General features: G+C 36.9%; 1 protein-coding gene across 3 annotated transcripts in view; it reads left to right on the top strand.

Annotated features, from left to right (window-relative positions):
• The window catches only part of PHLDB2 (pleckstrin homology like domain family B member 2), a 64,485-nt gene extending 43,532 nt beyond the window's left edge, over positions 1-20,953 (top strand). Inside the window, exons 11-20 of one of the 3 annotated variants that reach the window (XM_058018385.1) lie at positions 1,994-2,137; positions 2,927-3,100; positions 3,721-3,861; positions 4,425-4,524; positions 10,516-10,723; positions 12,521-12,611; positions 13,035-13,181; positions 15,491-15,710; positions 18,250-18,335; positions 19,029-20,953. In XM_058018385.1, coding sequence (XP_057874368.1) covers positions 1,994-2,137; positions 2,927-3,100; positions 3,721-3,861; positions 4,425-4,524; positions 10,516-10,723; positions 12,521-12,611; positions 13,035-13,181; positions 15,491-15,710; positions 18,250-18,335; positions 19,029-19,169 — 1,452 coding nt within the window. In that variant the 3' untranslated portion in view covers positions 19,170-20,953. The remainder of the gene's footprint in view (positions 1-1,993; positions 2,138-2,926; positions 3,101-3,720; positions 3,862-4,424; positions 4,525-10,515; positions 10,724-12,520; positions 12,612-13,034; positions 13,182-15,490; positions 15,711-18,249; positions 18,336-19,028) is intronic. The other 2 variants (XM_058018386.1, XM_058018387.1) reach the window with 2 other exon arrangements.
• Positions 20,954-21,955: the final 1,002 nt, after the last annotated feature.

The raw sequence follows: 21,955 nt of genomic DNA, 5'->3' as shown, positions 1-21,955 counted from the left end.
GTTTCATTCTCAGTGTTTCCATAGGCTCTGTCCTACAAAAAAACACCTTTGCCAGATGTCATGTTTGTCTTGGTCCAGTTTAATTCTTCTCTGTCTGCGCTGGCACTTTTGAAAATCAGGCACCAAAGACAGGCTTACAGAGACTGCTGAAACAGCAGTTCATTTCACCATAGGGTTGCTATGCATCAGTTGAGTCTGTGGTCCAACGTTTGCCAGCCCTCTTCACCAAAGCAGACATTTGCCTCTGCCATCCATTGTGAGCTGGCTCACAGCCTGCACAGCAAAAGTAACGCTGCCTTAGGTAAAGAAGCAGGATGCTTATCCCACTACTTAAATAAGCAAGGAAAATTAATGCTGTTTAAAAGTTCAGCATTGAAAAAACTACTTGGATGACTAATCTGACTTGAAACCATTTATTTAATTAAATGTAGCAGGGGTCTGAGCTAGTGCAAAGCGCAGTCATTTGTTCCTTACTTAGATTTTTATTCCCCTTCTAAGTCCTCACTGGCATTGTGAGTCAGAACTGAATGCTCTTCATATAAAGGTGAAAGTGTTTATATCTTTATAATTAACACAATATTGCATTGCAGAATTGCTGAGTTTTGGTTACTGATAAACTGCCACTACAAGATGGTTAAGCAATTTTTATGTTAATTCATTCTGGATTCTATTTTACTGTACTGTAGTCATATGCTTTGAGAGATAAACTTTAGTATCTTAGCCAGTTTCCTCAATTAATGGCTCGTCAAATAATATGAGAGTTAAGATTTGCCTCCTATTTGTAGAGTGCTTTGTTCACTGTATGATACATAATTTTACAGGATTGTCTTCTATGACTGAACTAACTGATATCATACATTGAAAATTATGCTCGTAGATAATCTTGATATTACTTTTCAAGTTGTCTTCTATGATCATTGGTAAATTTAGGCATTTCTAAAAAGAAGTAGTAGTATAGCAGTCTGTGCCTTCTCTTACAGAATTTCTGAAGTATATGTTGGTGCAGTAATAGAAACACAGCCCTTGCCAGACACTATCAGTGTGAAAGCAGCTTTACATCTTGATTTAAAAATAATCATATTTCTAGCTCTCCTTTATGGCATTGCTTCAAGAGTGATTTACTCTTACTTTTGTATAGCCTTGTTTTCTATGGATTAGAAATTAGGACATTTTACTTTTTAAAACCTGGTATCCTATGCACAATGGATTAGAATCCATATTTTACTTTTTAAAAAACATTTGTGCAGTTAACACCGAAATACATGCAATAACCACATTTCGCCCTCATATCTTAAATCTGCTTGCATAAATCTCAGCAGTCAGCAGCACACTGATGTTCATGCCATGCCTCAGTCTATCACTTTCTGTATGACTGCTTAATTAAAAAAAAAAAAAAATAGCAAATAGTGATGGCTGTGGGATAACACTAACAGCATCTTACCTGGTTCTTCTGGTAACAAAAGTTAGAAGTGTCTTCCAGGCAATGCAAATGGAAGATGTGTTAGTGTAATTTCTGAGAACAGCTTATCCTTATAGAAGTTCTTCTCAATTCTGTTAGTAATTTGATTTACTCAAATTAGCCTAATATTTAGGCAAGAAACAAATCAGGTTATTTAATCAGAAACAAAAAAATTAAGATCTCAGACTAAGATTTATTCTTCCATTTTACCCAGTCTGCTTTCCTGAGAAAGAGCTATATAATTTCTAAACGGTATTTGCCTTTTAGTAAAATCTTTTGGACATTTAATGTTCATTTGCATTTTGATTAGACAAATGTTTCTGGAATTAAATTAAGAACAATTTTCAGAATCCAAGTATTTAACATTCAAAAATCTTGATGCTAATTTTATTTTATTTATGATTAAGTATTTCAATGATAATAAAGATTTGGCTGAATCACTCTAAACTAACTTTCATTTTACTGGGAACATTAATACTCTTGCATGTCTTTTTTGGCTTTTGCTGCTTTTAATTTCTGAATTCCTCCTTTTAGGGCTATATCTGTGTAAGTGAAATTAGTGAGCTGTATGGCAATTCCACGAATATATCCCCTTCCACTCAGACCCCCTCAGATGTTGAAGCAGTGGCCACTGAGCCTTCCACGGCTGTGCTGACGAGCCAGCCACAAAATAAAGAGGTTTGTTTGAGAGACATTTCCCTTTGTTTGCTTTGTTCTTTCATGCTGCCTTTTTTTTTTTTTTTTTTTTTTTTTTTGGTAATTCAACATGTAACAAACTGACCCTAAAGCAAACTGCCTCTGCAAGTTACCAAGTTAGATAACAGGTTAATAGTAAAGCTGAAGGACTGCTCCAGCTTTAAGGCGTCTTTGATGAGGTAGATGGGACCCTGAAGGCCAAAAAACGTGAACTCTTATGACCCAAGCAGCAGTAAGCAACAAACTTTGCCTGCCCAACACTACAATGTATTGCACCTTTGGGAAACCATCTGTGGACAAGCTTATGACAACTTGATTAGTGGTGTTCAGGTGTTTGTTTTGTTTTGTAGCTTCTTTTTCTTTTCCCCCTGTAAGGTGGTAGAAGAATATCTTGAATAGTTGTGGGAGATTAATAGCTTCAACCCATTTTAGCTATTCCATGGAGTCTGTCCAGTCTGTTTTGTAGCTTACTTTCTCTTCCTCATTCTTTGTGAAATTTTAAATAAATCCCCTTTTAAAGGAATGGAATAACCTTATAATTGTAAATCCATTTACTTTTGCATTGCAAAAAGTCAGAAACTGATTTAGAATTTGGCATTTGTTTGCTGCTTCTGGTAGCTCAGTATGCCATGACAGTTGCAATAGAGTACACCTCCTTCCTGCTAAACAGTCCAACAAATACAGTGCTAAAACTGCAGCTTTTATGTGCCATATCTTTTGAAAAATTCCAAAAAGAAAACTCTGTGTGTAATTTCTCTTTTTTCTATAAAGCTAAGATCACCTCTCTGTTCTGGATTTGTATTTCCTCACTCTCTTTCTCCTCGCTCTATTGCTCAACTTCCATCAGTCCATTGGCCTGAGGTCATGGCTACTCATGTAGATCCTATTCCTTTATCTGATACACCTCCACCTCTGCCAGCTAAGAAACACTGCAGAGAACAACAGGTAACAGATTCAAAGCTGATAAATTGTGATTATTTTCTTTTGTTTGCTTTTGATATGATGGCCACAAATTTGATTTATACATGAGGACTTTAGTGTGATACTCTAAGTTGATGGACTGCTCATTTAAAAATTAACATGATCTATTATAGAATGTGTCTGAAAAAAATTCACCTTATAATGCAGAGGCAAATATTAATATTCAGGACTCATTGTAACTTTCAGAGGACTTGCAGCAATAATGTATGTGTGAAATCCTAAATTAATTTTTCATATACATTTGAACAATGCCTTTCAAAAGTCGTATTGTTTTTAAGCCACCAATTCATTAGAATAACTTCTAAGGAAAAGTTTTCCTTTATAATTGGGTTCCACTTGTACACTAGACTTGAATATTTAACACAAAAGAAAAGGTACAGGGACATGTACATACAATGTGCACATGAATTTAACGCGTTTTTAAAATCAGTATGATTTTAATGTGATGGGAAGCACTGTGAAGCAGGAGATGCTCTGTATGTTGGATTTTGTTTTTTCCAGACTATCAGTATTGTCCGTATAGAGTATAACTGAGCAAGTGCATCAATTCTTTTTATCAAAACTGTAACAAATTCCCCATTAAGCATTTCAGAAGCCTGGAGGAGCGCAAGAAGCAGCACAGGGAGGGCACGTACCTGAGCGATACTCTGCCCCGCAAGAAAACAACCCCATCCATGTCTCCCCACTTCAACAGCGCCACGCTGGGACGCAACATTGCAAACAAAGTACGTGCCTGCTGCTATTTACAGCCTTCCAGCCTCCTGCATTGGGTTACAGGGAAGGCTGGGTAGCGCCCTAAGCATTATGTAACCCCCCCAAATTCACACCTGAAGTTGACTATGAAATGACTGGAGGGTCATTAACAAATGGGAATGTATGTGAAAGCATCTGTACTTTCGGCCATTCTTCTGACCTCTGGAAATGCTGAGCTGTAGAACATTAATCATAAATACACAATTTCTATATCAAGGATTATATTTTTTCACTGGTTTAAATTGATTCTAGAGACACAACTTGTTGTTTTCTTTCCTACTGAAGGCCTCTAAATGGTAAAGATAAAGTGATATATAAAGGAGAAATACTCTTTATTTTTGATGTGGTCAGTCAGCAAACAGGAGGGTGGAGGTACTGCTTTGAAAACATTTTGGCCTAATAGACACTGTACACAGCTGGCTGATTGATATGACATGACACTAATATCCATGAAAAAGCACATTATTTTGCCATTGCTGATAAAAAAAAATCTTGAAATACAATTTTAAGCACATATTTACAAAATTTCCTGCAGGGACATTTACCATTAGGACAGAGCAACAGCTGTGGCAGTGTACTTCCTCACTGCCTGGCAACCATGACCAAAGAGTCAGAGTCAAGAAGGATGCACAAAGGTAAGACCTTTTAATTGTTGCATTTCTTTTTAAACTTAGTGTTCTATTTTTCAAAAATAAGCCTGAAACTAGTGTTGCTATGATCAACAGGTCTGCAAAATAAAAGTTTACTTCTTGGTGACAAAAACAAGCTCCAAATGTAACTCATTTTTTTATATTGGCATAATAAGAGGTTAATATTATGATGTAGGTACATGTGTAGTTTTTAAGTGCATGGTCACCAAATATAATCTCGTAAATAAGAAAACTATATTGAAAATACACATTATGTTAACTGGGTAATTTCTGCAAGTGATTTTGAAGCACTATATTACATGTTCTTTCTTATTCTTCCCTTTTTTTTAATGTTGGGATCTTAAAAATTGTTTTTCACAGGCACATGTTTTTGTCTGGATAAATTCCGCAGAGAGAGATAACTTTGAGAAGCTGTGACTGTGATATTATAAGTCATCTTAAATATTTAGGCTACAAAACAGAAAGGGAGAGGGCTGTTCTGTTGTTGATAGATGGCTGGGTTTGTTAATAGGAACTCAGCAATTCTGGATCCAAAAAAAACTACACCTCTGAAACATGATCTTGTAGGCTATGGGATTCTGTGTCTGCTGTGTGTTGACTTGAGTTGGTACATACATTTTTTTTGCTTTAGTGAGACATAATCATTCATAAGTATCCCATCTTCGAAAAGAGGCACTCCTCAGTGCCATCTGTCAGTTTATTTTCTTTCCAGCATCTGCATCACCATTGTCAATACCAGTGCAAGAGGTCCTTGTGTAGAGCTACACTAACTGAGCCTGAGCTGAGCTAGATCCATCTCATTGTTACAGGACTTGTCAGAGCTTGCAGCTGTTAAAGGTCGCAGTGACTGAGGTCAGTCATATGCACAAAGATGACTCAACACAGGGATGGAACAAGCAAGCTGGAAAAGGATCATGACATGCTCCTTTTCAGAGCTGATCCTGTTGTGATTTGTTGGTTTTGAGCTTTAGCTATGCAGCAGGCCTTACAGAAACCTGCAGTGTTGTGGCTAACTTATCTTTACATATTTCAGGTGCAATAAAAAAGGAGCTTCATGCTCGGCTTGGAAAGTGTCTTCGATGTAATGTGTGTGCGAAGGTGGAATAGCTGGCAGTTATGTTCAGAGTCATCATTGTGATGTTACTTCAGTCTGAAAATCAAGAGGGATGTTTTGGCTAAACTCTAACAAGAGATCAAGTATTTAAAATTGGAAATACTTCTGTAAAATCAAGTCAGACTGCTATGTCAGCAGTCCTGTAGATCAGGTAGATCAGGTTTGCCTTTTCAGGATAACTGAATACTTTTCAGAAGATATGCTGACAAATCAATGGAACTTTGTAAATGTATAGAGACTGATTATAGTGATAAATATGAGCTTTCTAATCTTCCTGCTCCAAAAGTTAGTTATTCACCTAAAAAAAGGCGATGAATAGATAAAAAGTGTTCTCTACCTGTCATGTGTAGTGAGTCAGCACTTGCTTTCCTTGTGTTTCTTTCCACACTTGACAGGTCTTTCACTCCATCAGTTTTCACTCTGTCAGTTTTCCAAGGTGATCTATTGCAAACAACATGGGTGTCTTGGCTTCCTGATACCTTGGGCATAGAGCTGCACCCAGTGCACTGGAACTGGGTTCAGTGGGAAGACAGGGTCTCACACAACAAATGCCACTTTATCCACTCAGTCTGGAGCCCTGGCTATCAAGCAGTGACCCACACACTGCTATCCAAAGAGGATGATGTGCTCCAGATGTGGTGTTAGTACCTTCCTGTGCTCCTTAGAGCTCAACAGCATCGAGCAAATTTCTAGACCAGATGTTCTGGTGTGTGCATGTAGATCTGAAAACAAGTATATTCAAGGCTGGCTGGAGGCAGTAGCAGCTCAGCTGGTTTAAAGATATTATCCGAGTGTTATCACAAAACTAGTCATGGTCCAAAGTGAGTTTTCTCCAATATGCTTTCTCTGGTTTTTCTTATTTCAGTCCAAGAAGATAACTGTAAAAGTCTGAGCTGAAAAAAAAGGACAGTTAAAAGTGAAATCAGGAAATTAAGAACAGCCTCTTGGGTTTTAACATGGAGTTCATTCTCATTTTCTTTATGCAGGAACAAGCAATATCTATGAATAAATTTTAGGCTGGATGCAGTAATAAACATTTTCATGGATTTCAAAGTAATAAACAGTCCTTATTCTAGGATTACCAAACCATGTTCAGTCATAGGAGTTCAAGAATTGTTACTGAAAGAAACAGTCACAGTCCGTAATCACAGCCTGAGTTAAGGGCAACTTAAATGTTTTAGAGGACACATATTTGTTGTAAATCATTAGTGGAAAAGGTATTTCTTAGCAGTCATTCATGAGGTATTTTTGACAGATTGTATTTATAAACTGACCTCCTGTGGACATGTCTTTGTAACCAAACCATATGCAAAAACAGAGTGAAGAAACTGCTGTTTGGTACCAACTCGAGACCTCACCCTGCACAGGTGGATGCCTGGAGCTCCCAGGGAGTGCTGGGTGCCAGAAGCTTGCACAAGGAGGGAGGGTTAGCCAATGCAGTCCCCCTGACTGTAGGATGGACTCCAGAAGGAAAGAAGAAATGGTTAGCTGGGAGTTAAGGTGTAAGACCAGACACAGTGCTGGGAACAAAGCTGTTGGGACAGAGAACTTACGTACCAATAAGATGATTATTTGTGTCCTTTCTAAGCTCTGTATTAAAAAAAAAATATACTGCAAGCAAGGGATATTTGTACAAACAATCTAGAAACTTTTTAAAGGAGTCAGCCTTTTTTGTTTGTTTTTCAGTCTTTTTCTTGTCAAAATCAGGAAAAAACAGAAGAGGTATGAAAATATCCCCTTCCCTGGCTGTATTCTTCATGTGATATTTTTGCAAAAGTACCAGTTGCATCAGCACTATCAAGCAGTTCCTAGACTCTTGAAAAACTTGTAAATAATTGTTAAATAATGACAGCATTTCAAAAATTCTTTTTTCCTGCTGTCAAATAACCTGCCACAACAAAAACTTCTGACTCATGCTAATTTCTGCAGAGCTATGGCTTTGCACAGGCCTAATTTTTCGCTTCTTTGCTCATAGCCACACAAGTAGAGCAGAAAATTCAAAAATCTTTGCAGCTCTGTGAGTGACAGTGACAAGGTAGACAGACTTGAGCTTCCTACTTTGGCATGTTTCCACACAACAAATGTATCTTGACATGTTAATGTCAGTCTTTACAAATGGGAAGAAAAAAAAGAGAAAGAAGAAAGAATACGAATAAAAGAAAAATAAAAGAAAAATGTAATGGGATCATTTTCATAAAATACTAGTGGGTTTTTTACATACTTGACAGTGCAACTTTTAATAACAGCTTTCACTTTTAGTTCTACCCTCACTATAATTTTGTGGTGTATATCTGGATTTTGTAATTCTGCAGTAACTTCTTTGGAGTATTTTTCTTTGATGACACGGCTTTATGGGTTTTTGCAATATTTTTCTCAACGGTATGGCTGTTAACATTGTTAAGGTTAACACTGTTTACAGGTTTGCTGCAGAGCAGTGGAACTCTATAGTAAAACCAATGCAACAACAAATATTTTTGCTCTTGTATCAGGTTAGACTTCACTGATAAAATCTTGGCTTGTGGGAAATTTTAGTTAAGTACTGGATCTTACAAGGAGTCGAATATTTTTAAGTGCATGTTGAGTGAAGAGGCACCTGAGCAGCTATAAATTCCTTAAACAACAGATTGTAGCTGCCTAGTATGTGCATGTGGCTGTAATGGAGGTAGGTCAGTTGTGAAGCCTTGTGGTGTTGGTTCACAGCTGATCCTCGGCTTTGAGGTTCGTGCTGCTTACAGCATGAAGATAAAAGACGAACACTGAATTATGCTTTGTTTCTGTGAATGCATCTCATTTTGCAACCTAAGAAATGTTGATTTCTTCCACTGTCTAGTTATATTTGCATGATTGCATAAATTTGACTAATAAATGTTTTCTTCAAAAATGGGTTCTTTATCTTAAGCGGTAGAGTGTTTGTAGCATTGCTATGCGGCTCTATGTCTTTTAGATGGGTTTATTTTGCAGTGAAATATAAAATACGGAATTAAAATTTCTGAGTAGGCAAGGATTTGTAGAGGGCTCATCAGAAAAACATGCATTTGAATTAAATTTTTCAGTAATTTATTTTTTTCTCTCTTTCATTAATGAATCATTGATAACCATTTCACAGGAGCAATTAGTCATTCCAAAGTTCATGTATGAAAAGTAATTGCTTATCTGCAATAACGGAAGCATTTGTCAAAATAAGGGGGAAAAAGCAAACCACATATGTGAATCAGTAACACCTGTGTTGTGTGATGTTATTATTTATGACTGCTGAGGTGTATTTGTGTCCCTTTTGTCTCTTTTACTAATCAATGCAACTGAATTTTTGATTTAAATTCAGAGTTCTTTTAAATGGCAAGTGAGTCTTATTAGTTTCCTTAGAAACCAGCTTTAACTATCTCCAAGAAAGCCTTGTATAGTACAGAGGGAAGTGAGGAGAAAACTACCTTGGAAATGCTTGTAGGGCACAGTTTCTTCAATGACATGCTTTAATTATTCAGCTGAAGACACACTTTTCAGATAGCTGCAGTTGTTGGCTCTCTGAACTGGGACTCTCCCAGCTCTGGCTTGGCAAAAAATACCAGAGAGTAACTTGGTATGCACAGATAGGGAATGAGAATGAGGCAGAAGAACACTGCACTTTAAGCATGCCTTCATGATTTCATGCATCAGTGTCTTAATGGTGTCTAGTAAAAATTTGTATCTGGACCTTGCTGCATTTGTACATTTGTCTGCATTTTTTCCATGTCTGTTTATCTTAAATATGTGGAATGTCAGTGGCTGCCTTCCTGTAAGAATGTGAGGTTTTTGTGTAGTCTGTTAATCCTTCTTAATCTCCAGCTCTGCCAGCAGCTCAGAATTTGGGTCAGAAATGTGCAGACAATATTACAAACCTAACGATCAGAACTATTAGAAAGTCTCACTACTTGCATTCATTGAAGGAAAAGATGAGCAGTGCAGTTGCATTTGTAATCAATAGATGAAACAATCTTAAAGGGCACTGTAAAATACTTCAGCAGTTAAAATGACAACTCTTCCTCATCAGGCAAGCTCAACAACCTCTCTCAAAGTCTGCATTACTTTAAAGAGCAATGGAGACATGAGATAAAAATAATTGTGAAGAGACATTTTTAAAGGACACATTGCCAAAGTTCTCTGTGTTCAAGGAGGATGACTTTTCAGAAAAAAATGTTTTTGTGGAAAAATAACAAAAGAACCTTTGCATGAACCTTATTTTTCTTCAGAATCATTGAGCTATAAGGATCTGCTTCAATTCCATAGGATGAACTGCAATTTCAAAACTCCAGTAAAGTACCTCTATACTAGTAACTATGATTCTGTAAGAAGCAGCCTGTATTATTTCAGCTGAACTAAAAGTCCTATTGCAGTTACCAGAAGGCAAAGTTTCCCAAAGAGACAAAAAAAAAAATTAATATTAAATAAAGTCAACCAGACAAGTACTTAAGAATACTGAATACTGAATATCAGGACTTTTTTCTTTTTTTTTTGTAATTTAGTCAGTGTCAATTTCTTCTAAATTCCTGGATTTAACTGCATTACTTTCCAGATTAGGCCTAATTGTTATTTTAAAATGTAAATATAATTTTTTCAAATTAGAGTTTCATAATACCCATAGAAGAACATATATTGAAAAGTCACTTGTACTAATGTGCATATATTTGAATCCATCATAGATAAATCAGGTATTTAAAGCTTTTATTTCAGTGTGATTAACTTGTAAAATTAACTGTAATCTTGTAGTACCTTGGTCACAGTGCAGTTAATTCTGAGGTGATATTAAAAATGCTTGTGCTGCTAACAAGTTATGCTTCTGTGACATTATTTTTGTGTGAAATCAGTGTTTCTTCTGTACTTTATAGGGTATAACCATCAGCGTATCTGTGAAAACCAAAGGCAGAAGTCTCCGGAATTTTACAGCAGAACAGCATCAGAATCCAATGTCTACTTGAACAGTTTCCGTTACCCAGATCGTAGTTACAAGGACCATGCCTTTGACACGTTAAGCTTAGACAGCTCTGACAGTATGGAGACAAGCATATCAGCATGCTCACCAGATAACATTTCCAGGTAAATCTTCTTTCCTCCTGATCCTGCAATTGTTATAGGGTCATATGAAAAAAGAGAGTATGTACATGTACACTGTGATAGTGTGAATGCTGCTGATTGGTTGAGAAAATGTAAGGTCATTAGACAGACATCATATTTGTCTAGTTCCTCATAATCGGGTTTAACTACATCTCACCTGTTAATAGAAAGATGAAAATAAAACTATGCAAAACTTAGTGATAATGCTGAAGTTTACTGAAGAGCAATCAGTGCTTCCTCACCTGATCACTGCAGGGAAGGAATTTCCTCTGATAGGAAACTTTTCAGGGACATGTGCCATTGATGACCTACACTGTTCCACGAGTCCAGCATGTTAACCAACTAGGTGCTTAAGCTGAAACACTCAGGCTTCCTCCAAAAATCTTATTGCCCTTTCCTCTCCCTTTTCTGGGTCAGTAAAAATGAAGAGATGACACTGAAAGGCTTGCTTTACTCATCTTCAGAGGCTGTCAGCTCAGACACCATTTCTCAGACGAAATGAATTTCCATGATCTGTGTTAAAAATCCAGATGAGTCTCAAAAATGTGTGCAAATATTCTCTCCTGACAGTCCATTTTTTATATCTGACATTAGTAGTGCTTCCATTCCTGCTCACAGTCCAGCCCCAGCAGTTTCACAAGCATAACTAGAGGCTGATGATTAAGTACAGATTTGTCACTATGAATACTTTGTGAACACAAGGACAGCTTTTTTGGCTAGCATGTAGTGTTTTATTTAGCATCTTTTTGCTGTGGCTGGGAAGCCCCTGATTTACCCTTTAATGTCATTATCACTGCAGCGTTAAGTTTTAGAAAATACCACTGGCAGTCATTCTGCCGGCTGGTTTGCTTGGGCTTTTTTGCATTGGTTGACGTTGGTTTTGGTTTTCTTAAAGGAAAAACATTAGGACTTGGGTTTTGAGGATTTCTGTTTTAAATAGGTAATCAACAAGTCTCTGATAGCTGGAGACAGGCTGGGAACTAACTCTGTGCATAGAGCTAATGTGCCAGTGATATGAAAATTTTCTCTCTCTGACTTCTGGCTCTGACCATTTGGAAGGAGGATGGTGTGTCTGATCTTACTATCCTGTAAGTCCAGGCTCCAGCCCAGGAATGGGAAACCCCAAGAGCTGTTGAATTTCACTGGTACTGTTTGCTCTTCTGCTTCCCTCTGACTCTTGCAGGCAATGCCAGAAGGAAAACAAAAGAAAGCAACACAAAGAAAAGAATAGCCCGAATCAATACAAAAACCATAAAAGGATCCTTTACAACAGATCTTTCTGTTTCTCACAGATCTTTCTGTTTCTCTTCTTTCACTTTGGTGAAAGAAGAAAAGAGCGTGAGCTGATTTTGTTGATAAATTCTGGAAGATAGCCAGTTAATTTTCCTTGACAAAATTTCCTTTAAGTAAAATTAATTCATACTGTTTTAGATGGTGTTTGAACATATTTTCGAGCCTTATCAGACTTTAAAGGAAAACAATTTATGATGCTTTGTTCTGACCAATTTAAAATGGATAAGTTATATTTTACCATGTTTAAGGCAAGAGAAACTTTTTTGTAGAAATGCATAAAATTGGTGGGTGCTCAAAGTACAGAAGAAACAGAACTGCTATAGTCATTTATCAACTCACCAAAGATACCTCTTTTTTTGTTAGTGGCTACTGCACTGAATTGGATCTGAACACTGTCAACTCCATTCTTAAATTATGTTGGACTGCGAAATATTTCTTTAAATACCAGCTATTATTTTAAATAAGAAATAATGGGGTCTTTTGCAGTGCTAGCACTTCAAATGTTGCAAGAATAGAGGAGATGGAGAGACTTCTCAAACAAGCACATGCTGAAAAGACTCGGCTGCTTGAGACCAGAGTAAGTGTAATTTTGAGTAACTAAGAGGAGGCAAGTAAGTTTGGATAATATCCTCCTAATGCAACTTAGAAACCCACCCCACTTACACCTAATAAACACTTAAAAAACACCTCTTCCTCCTCCATGGCTTCACCTCACACTACAGCCTTGAGCCCATATGCAATATCTGCTGTCTCAAAGGACAAGCTGATGGCAAAATCCCCAGAAATTTGTTCAGCATTGGTTTGACACCTTCTGGGGGACTTGCTTAAGAAGAAACTTCATTTCTATTTGCAATTCTTATTCCAAATTTCAGTCCAGTGTGCTGGATATATATTTCTGCCTAGTTTAGGGACAAAAAGGTATTTAGCCCTAGCTTAGAAATGACATTGCCCACTATAGTTTTGCATATAATGGAAGTTCTCTGTGTGCTGTGGTATTTAGGAACGGGAGATGGAAGCTAAGAAACGAGCTCTGGAAGAAGAAAAACGCCGCAGGGAGCAACTGGAGAAAAGATTGGAGGAAGAAACGAGCCAGAGGCAAAAATTAATTGAAAAAGAAGTCAAAATACGTGAGAAACAAAGAGCACAGGTCAGATATGGGGATGTGAAATGGTTTTGAAGTGCAAGACTTCCCCTTCATATACGGGAAAGGACTTAGTGTATTTCTGCCAATGGTAAACAGCTGAACAGATAGATTTAGTATTTCTGAGGTGAAATTGTTTTGCTAAAAGTATATTTGGGCTCTTGGAGCCAAGTATTCATTTAAAGTTAGATAACAGCATAGGCATCTATTTAGCATTTTATATAAAAAGTATGAATATTAATCCTATAAAGTTTGTTACTGAATATAGGCAGAGCAGAATTTTTTGGCCAGAACAGAAATTTGTGAATGTGTTAATTTTATAAACCATTGGTGTGGAGTTGGGGAGGGGGGTTCTTTTGTTCTGCTTTTTCTTTTAATACATAAAATGTCTTGAAATGTGAATTATTACTTTCAAACATTTGACAGAAAAGACAAATAAGGAAGTTTTTTTCAGCTCCACACCTAAGTACAGAGTAAATATTATTTTTTCTGAAGTTAATGGGATTGTACAACATGAGAAACATTACTTAATTTAACAAGTGTTACCTCCTACATATTTTTGCTTCTTCTTTGTGCTTAGAGGTACCTTGAGTTTTCTTTAGGCTTAGTGTCTTAACTATTTGTTTATTTCTTCAAAACCAGTAGTATCTATAAGGTACAGCAAATGACTAGGCAGTCATTGCTTGTATACCAGAGCAAGACAATGTCTCCATCTTAATAGACGTGTTTGAGTGCAGAAGATTCCATATCATATTGGAATATCTTTCTGGTTTTATCTGTGCTGCCTTTGCTGATGTTTCACCAGCTGTTTCTAGTTAAATATATTCATTCATTTGTTTTCATATAAAATGTAATCAGGAATGCTAAATTTTACTTGCTTCTCTCCTTTTTTTCTAAGAAATTTGTTGACAATTCAAGTATGGCATAAACAACAATGCAATGCTGATATCTTTAACCCAAACTAGAGCATGCATGTGTTGTAATAGAATGTCCTATCAGTTACTGCTAATTGGCAGAGAGAAGAAGACTGAATTGGCAGGAAGACAAAAACTTATCTGTCAAAAATGACAGACTTTTTTTATTTTTTCTTTCTTTTGTACAGTGAGACCAATTTTTTCCCCAGCACCTTTTGACACTTAGAAATGTAAATGAAAAGAAGGCAATCTCTGCATTTGCCAGAGCCGGTGCCAGCTCGTATCATACAGAACATACATAATTTTAGAAGGGTGCTTGTGAGCAACACAGCTCCTGTTGAACCAAGGGACTCTTAAGAATGCAATGAGGGAAAATCCCTTTGATTTAAGACTCACAGTGGGATTTAACAGGCTAACTTGAGGAATGGAGCAGGGGCAGATTAGTTTCTTCAGGTCACCGATTTCTCTGGAGTCCAGGGGGAGAGAGAGAGGGAGATGGTCCTTTCACAGATCCTTGAAAGCATCTAAAATTAGCTTCTGTTCCAAAGTACCCTCTGCCTCAGCTGCAGCAGGAGGCTCCTCTGGGAGACCTGTCTTCTGTGTTTAAAATGATGGGGTAATGATCGTGCATAGACCCTTCCGGCACAGAAAACAGGAATATTCCCTCAGTTGGCAGAGCTTCTAAATCATTATCTCCTCTTGCTTGTTCTCCCAGCTGACACTATCCGGGCTTGGTGCAGGGTCTTGAACTGCAATCAAGAAGGAGGCACTGTCTTCTGCGCTGCTTTGCTGTCTTTTGCAGAGGGGTGTGAACTAGTTATCACAGTTAATTTGTTCAACAGAAAATAATTCTCTTTTGTTCACTGCAATCTCTGTGAAACTAACTGGCAATTACAGTTCATTTCTATTATTAATGTTTCTTGCAATAGCATGTTCTTATTTATATATTATACTCTGCATAAAAATGCCTGTAGCAGTAACTTAAAGAGTGACATCTGTGCAGTGAGTACTTAGAGAAATAAAGAGTTTGATTAACATCCTACATATGAAGTTCTTGGACTTCATCTAAGGCAGCGACACACCCTTACATTTAATTAATGTCTTAATTCTGTGACAGCTTTTCTGTGCTTTGGCCTCTGTTTTACCGGCTTATCAGCTGTTGATTTCAAGAAACTTCTATACTATATCTGGCTTTTACAAAGTTGTCCAACACTGTAAAGTTAGAAGTTTAATGGATTTTTCTTTTCAAGAAAATTAGAGCTGCAGTAAAAGCTCTTTATTTTTCTTACATTTATTCTTAAACTTTAATAAGCAGTTTTCAGTTATGTCTTCCCAGCAGAAAGAGTAGGAGATGATAAGGCTTCTCTTAAAAATAATATGATTTTCTTTTCTTTCCTCTAGGCCCGTCCCTTGACTCGCTATTTGCCCATTAGAAAGGAAGACTTTGACCTACGAAGTCACATTGAAACAGCTGGGCACAACATAGAGACCTGTTACCACATTTCTCTCACTGAGAAAACCTGCCGAGGCTTTCTGATTAAAATGGGAGGGAAAATTAAAACATGGAAAAAACGGTGGTTTGTTTTTGACAGAAACAAGAGAACTTTTACTTATTATGCAGGTAAGTTTCAGGATTGCTACTTGGGTACATCTGTTCTTCTATTTTTTTATCAAACTCAGCTGAGTTATGAACACGTAGGGAATCCAGATAAAACTTAGATTTCCATTTCATCCATTCCTTTAGAGGTCACGTGAACCCTTGCCTATAGCATTTAATTCTCATGCCAGGTGAGGCAGAATTGAGCATACAAAACAAAATAAAGGAGGAGATGCAGATGGGCAAGAGAAGAAATGGAAGATGGTCAAGTTACAAGTACACAGAATAATGGTTCCACGTATTTTATTTTTAAATAGTATATACTTCCCTCAATGACTGAATGATTTCTTGTACCCTTCATACAAGAATATAATTTATACTTACCATGAAAATTGAAGTGAATGTTTTCACAGTCCTGTGCTTAATGTGAAGAAAAGGTTTTCAGGAAATTAAACATACAAGGGTAGACTTTTTGAGTTTGCCTTATTTTGAAAGTGTAAGGAATTTCAGATTAAGAATGCGCAATAGTCCAAAAGTGTTTCTGTTCATGAAGTTGTGTAACACAATATCTCAAGCCATTATAAGCATTGCATTACTTTCTTATCTTAGGGTAAACCTAGAAATGGGGAATTTAAGAACATACTTATTTCTCTAAATGCTGTGCAAATATACGCAGTGGTTTGACTTTGAAGTTTCAGTTCTGAGGAAGCTACAAAAATAGCATTGTACTCTGAATATTTATTGTTCAGAGAGGCCAGAAATAGGCATATGCAGGACAGCTTATTGCTAAGATGCAGGAGAAAACACCAAGTACAAAAACCACCAAACAGTTTCATTTACTTTATTGACATAACTCCTTTCCAGCAACTTCTAAGGAACATAAAATTGAATTCATTACATTCATTCATTACATACCCACTGAATATTTATTACTAGTTTGCAGTAATACAGTGAGGAATGCAACAAACATTCTTTATTTTGTTCTAAACATCTGGTTTATTGGTTAGGAAGGCTTGTAACATACAGTAGTGTTCCCATTTGGTACTGATCTTTTTTTGTCTTTTTTTAGTAGTTATGTTAACATTTAATGGTTTCACTTTTGAGTTCATCATAGTTGCCATAATGTAATCTCAATTACCAAAGAAAACTTTTGCTAATGTCTCAAGGACTCCAGCCAACAAGCATAGTTTTATGAGGAGTCTCAGCTGCACTAAAATGCTGCTTATGAGTGAGGATCTTTAGATCTTTAAATACATAGTAGATTTCCAAAATAAATATTGGTGCTGCAAATTCAGAGTATTTGAACTCTGAGTGAATGTCCTGAGATAATGCTTTAGTTCTGCCAGTGCACTGAACCAAGAACTTAGCCTGAAGTCTGACAGCTTAGTGTGGTGACTGAAGCATCTGCACTTTCTGAACTGAAGCATTCGGGGAACTCTACCAAGACACTTTCAATGGGAGCTTGTGGGTACCTGAAATAGTCTGGTAACCAAGGCCCCAGGTGGGGCTTGAAAAGAGAGTGGGTCCCCTGCTTACTAGTGGTGCACAGACAGCACACTTTGTATAGTGCTCTGTTTATCTCAGTATAATGTGTGCTGTGATCTCATAATCCTGTATCTCAGTGCTTCAGCGCTGCTTCTCTGTGGGCTGGCAGGAAGATTCCCAAAGCTGCATTGTTTGCTCTCTGGGATTTTATTTTGCCATCATATGAAGCTTTAAGAATTGCTTGCAGCTACACATAGGATGTAAGCTGAGTTCCCCAAGTGTTTGAATGACAGCAGAATCCCTCCTGGGACTGATGAAGATGTTTTGCATGACTGTTCAGTGTTGAGATGATACTATGACTTGGGGGCAGAAAACATTATATTCCCCTAATACAAAAGTGCTGGGAGCAAAAGGAAGTTGGCCTTTCAGTGTCCACATGCAATTGGGATGCTTCTTAACAATTTCTCTCTCCACTGCAGGAAAATGGAGTGAAAATGGCAGGAAGATGCTACCCTGCCCTGCTCCTTTTCCTTGTGAAAAATTTTAGTGGTGACTCTTGAATTCACATGCGAAGAAGCATTTTTTTTAAGTACATACACAAACTATGTTCTAATATAAAGATTTTGCTGTCAGATTGTATTGAAAATTTGATTATCATTGCAGTTTTCTCTTCAAGGCAAAGTGGAGGTCTTAGCCTGTGAACTGTGTGAATTCTGGCTGGTTTTCATGGAATTGGAAGAGTGGCTATATCTGAGAGACATTTGTCCTTCTGTGGGCTAATACCCTCCATAACATTTAGCCAACTCAGTGAAGGGAGTGACTTGCAAATAGATGAGGAAATTACAAAAGCTTTTATCCTTGGAAACTAGGTGAAGAAGAAGACATATTAAAGTCAAAAATGCATCTCTCAATAAAACCAACAAACTAGTAAGAAAATTTGAAGGTATCCATGGGATTTCAGAAGCAGAACTGTTAATTCAGTTACTTATCAGCTGAATATATATGGAAATGCAAATTAAGCTTTTGCTTCTTAGTGGTCATTTCAGTTCTGAGGTAATTTCTCTCTTTTCTGTTTTAGACAAACACGAAACTAAATTAAAAGGTGTAATATATTTTCAAGCTATTGAAGAAGTCTATTATGATCATCTAAAGAATGCATATAAGGTAAACTTTGTTATTGTTGTTTTAACCATTTATCACACAGGGTACCCAAAGTATGTAGCAGCTGTAAAATTAAAGGGAGAACTAACATTATTGGAGGGGAAAAAACCTTAACAAATACTTAAAAAGAAACCCTGGAGTGGAGGAAAAGGAAGAGGAAGCTTATCAGTGATTAGCACTGTTTTGGTGGCTTTTTTTATCCTGATGGAAGTAGAGATAAGTGTCTACCTGCAAAGTAGTTTTGCTGCAAGGAGTTCCCTAGTCCAGTGGCAAGACCACTGAAATCGGTGGCTTGGACAAGTCAAGGGCTGGCTGCACACCTCAGTCCCAGGAAGGGAGTTAACTGTGCCAGCAGTTCATGGCACACCCTGCCTCTCATTTTTAATTTAAATGAGCTATGAACAATTTGTGGAAGCCACTGGACAGAGTGGGGGAGTTACTTATTTGGGCATGAAACAACAGCTTGGAGCCCTGTAGTACTGTATAATAGTCTACTGGAAAAATACTGTAAAAGGTGTTTATGGTAGCTACAAACACTTTAAATGCATCTCTGCTGCAATATAAGATTCAGTGGTACAGCACTTTATCTTTCTTATTAACCCTATTCATAAATATCCCTGTAAGCAAATCCACTTCTGATACCAATAAATGGCTTTGATTTCACTCTTCTGATATCTTCTTTGCATTTTATTCGAGAGTCCCAACCCGCTGCTGACTTTCAGTGTTAAGACCCATGACCGCATCTACTACATGGTTGCTCCTTCTCCAGAAGCCATGAGGATATGGATGGATGTCATTGTTACAGGCGCAGAAGGCTACACCCACTTCATGTTATAATAAAAGGGAGCAATAGGGCATCCTGCAATAACATAAATAATTAAGTTAGCCATAGCTAGTGACAGCTGAAAAGCCAGTGAATACCCTGAAATGTCCTCCTTATGATGTACACCCTAAAAACTCAGATTGAGAGGGGGTTACAAATGCATGGAAAAAGGGGGGTTATCTGTTGTAATTGATCTTTATAGGAATGAACGAGCTAAAGCTGTTGAGAGAATCATAGTGCTCCAAAATGGATAATCAGGCAATTTTAATTACAGAATCTTGGTTGAATGATAAGTTTCTACAAATTCTCGTATACAGAGAATGTCTTCATAAATTTATACAGAACAGTTTACAAGTGTGTGTGTTCCTACTGGTATGCAAAAATTCTAGTAGTGAAACAAAAAGGTGTAATAAGCATATATTTTAATATACAACATTTGACATTTATAGATGATTAGGTGAGTTTTTAAAACCTTTAGTCGAGTATTTTATAGAAATACAAACAAAAAAGAAGCCCTAAGGTACACACAGTTCTTGCCTTAGTAGTTAAATGTTACAACAGAGCCAAAGAGTTACATGAGTCCCTTACATTTTCATATTGTTACTTGTACCTAACTTTCTGTGAAGGGACAGTGCCAAAACTCTTAATGATTTTTAATGTAATTAAATTATTATATTCTTTGTGTTCAAACACTTTGTGGCAACAACTCTGTTTAAAGTTCGCATCTATGGAGCTCAACAAGTAAAAAACAAAAAAACCCTGAGAGGGATAGCTTTATAAAGATGCATTTTTTTCCACAAGGATGAGAAATGGAAACACATGTATTAACTTCCTCATAAAGAGAGATTTTTAAAATCTTCCCTGTTGAACAGAATAAGCTGATTCTGGACTCTACAGCACTTTTCTTTTATATATAAGGTCCCAGTATCTTTCTAATGTTACTCAGTGCCAAGTGAACGCTCTGTTGAAATCTCTCAAATATTGTCTGCCTTGAAGCCAGCACCAAAATCTCTACCTGTCTGAATTCTTTGGAGCCAAGCTTTCAGTCCCAGAGAATTGTTTTGTTGTTTAATGTACATCTGCACAGAAAAATGCTGTCAAATAGAATTAAGAGGAGAGGTGAGTTCCAAGAGTTTACACTAAGCAGTGTATGAATAAAAAACTGAAAGTTTGAAGTAGTAGGGATTGAGATTCCTAAAACAGCAAAAATACTGAGGGTGCAGCAGTCTCCCATTTTAAAATCACCTCCAAGTCCTTGAGTAATATTGCAAAAAGATAAAGTATTTAATTGAAATTAACTTCAAGAAAGTGTCATATTATGACTTTAAAGATTGAAACTTACACACTCTGTGGTTTGTGTACTAGAAGAAAGCACATTCACCTTTTTTTTCTTTGATGAAAAAGTTAATGGCTTTTAATTGAACAAATAAACTGAAACCAGAATAGAAATATGCTGGCAGAATATTTTTGTTATACTTTTTAAACCCTGTAGCTGTAATGAACAGGTTTGTGGTATGTACAGGTGATGTGGTTGTTCTGGCATGACAAACATCAGTTTCTACTTGAATCATAGAAGAGACTGTTGTTGCAAGATAATTGTTTTCATCTGTGCAGATCACAGCTTGTAATCTATAATTTAAAACACTATCAAATAAATTGCTTTTGTTTATACAGTTATTATTTTTCCTGATGTTTTTTGATTTTATTCCCAAGTATAGTTATAAAGGTTTTCTAATACTGATTTTTGTATCCTGCATGATGCAATGAAGGCATTTCAATAAACATTTTTAAAAATACACTTGTTTCAAATATTTTCTTTCTGCATTATCCTGAGACATTTATTCTTGTCTTTTAAATAGTTGTATACAGTCATGCAAACAACACTGCATTTCTCAGTAACACTTAATTGAACTATTCCATGTATTTTCCAGAAAAGAGCTATGGAACATAATCTTTCGGAGGTCAGTGAAATTAGGAGTGTAGTCTGTTTTCTGCATATACATAATATAATACCTTTTTTATTTTTTGTGAAACTGTTTGAAAAATTTATTACCAGCTTTGGATATTGACAATTTTATTTGTTTAACTGCAAACCAGAAACTGCTTGACTTTAAGGATTTCAGTTTTTCCAATATTTGACTTAGACATGATCTGAATGGGATTAACTCACGTGGAAATGAAAATAAGTGTGGTTTTATGATTGACTTGTCTTCACTAAGTTTGCCATCATCATCATCATGTGGGGTGGGTTCTTAGGGGTGTATATCAAGACAACGTAAATAGAGCATGGTGGTAGGCACCCCCTTTATGATCAGTCTGCACTGATCATAGAAGTCCTTCAAGCTTATCCGCCTGGGAGTCAAATACCTGTTTACCTTGAAGGTTCTCGGGCAATTGCAAACCGTGGAGTCTGAGTCTTAAAAACCTCCTCAGCTGTGTCCCATGACCTACAGGTGCTGGCCTGGTACTTGAATGAGAAAACACCCTTCCCTTGGCAGGCACTGGCCTTTCCTAGCATTAATTTTCATGCGCCAAGGGAGGTTGGACATCAGGAGGGCTTGTCAAGAATAGGAATGGGCTACCTACGGAGGTTGTGGAGGGACATCCCTGAAGGCATTCAAGAAATGACTGGGTGTGTCCACAGGTCTAGTTGATGTGGTGGTATTTGTCAACAGTTGGACTCAATGATATTTGAGATCGTTTCCAATCTAAATAAATTATTTGGAGATTCTATGATTATTTTCTTTGTGGCTGCCATGGCCTGTATATGAAAGATGTATGTGCATAAAGATGTCGTTTT

The sequence above is a fragment of the Melospiza georgiana genome, chromosome 2, assembly GCF_028018845.1.
Source record: "Melospiza georgiana isolate bMelGeo1 chromosome 2, bMelGeo1.pri, whole genome shotgun sequence".
Classification (NCBI taxonomy): domain Eukaryota; kingdom Metazoa; phylum Chordata; class Aves; order Passeriformes; family Passerellidae; genus Melospiza; species Melospiza georgiana.
The sequence above is the reverse complement of the archived record's forward strand: the minus strand, read 5'-3'. Positions and strand labels throughout refer to the sequence as shown.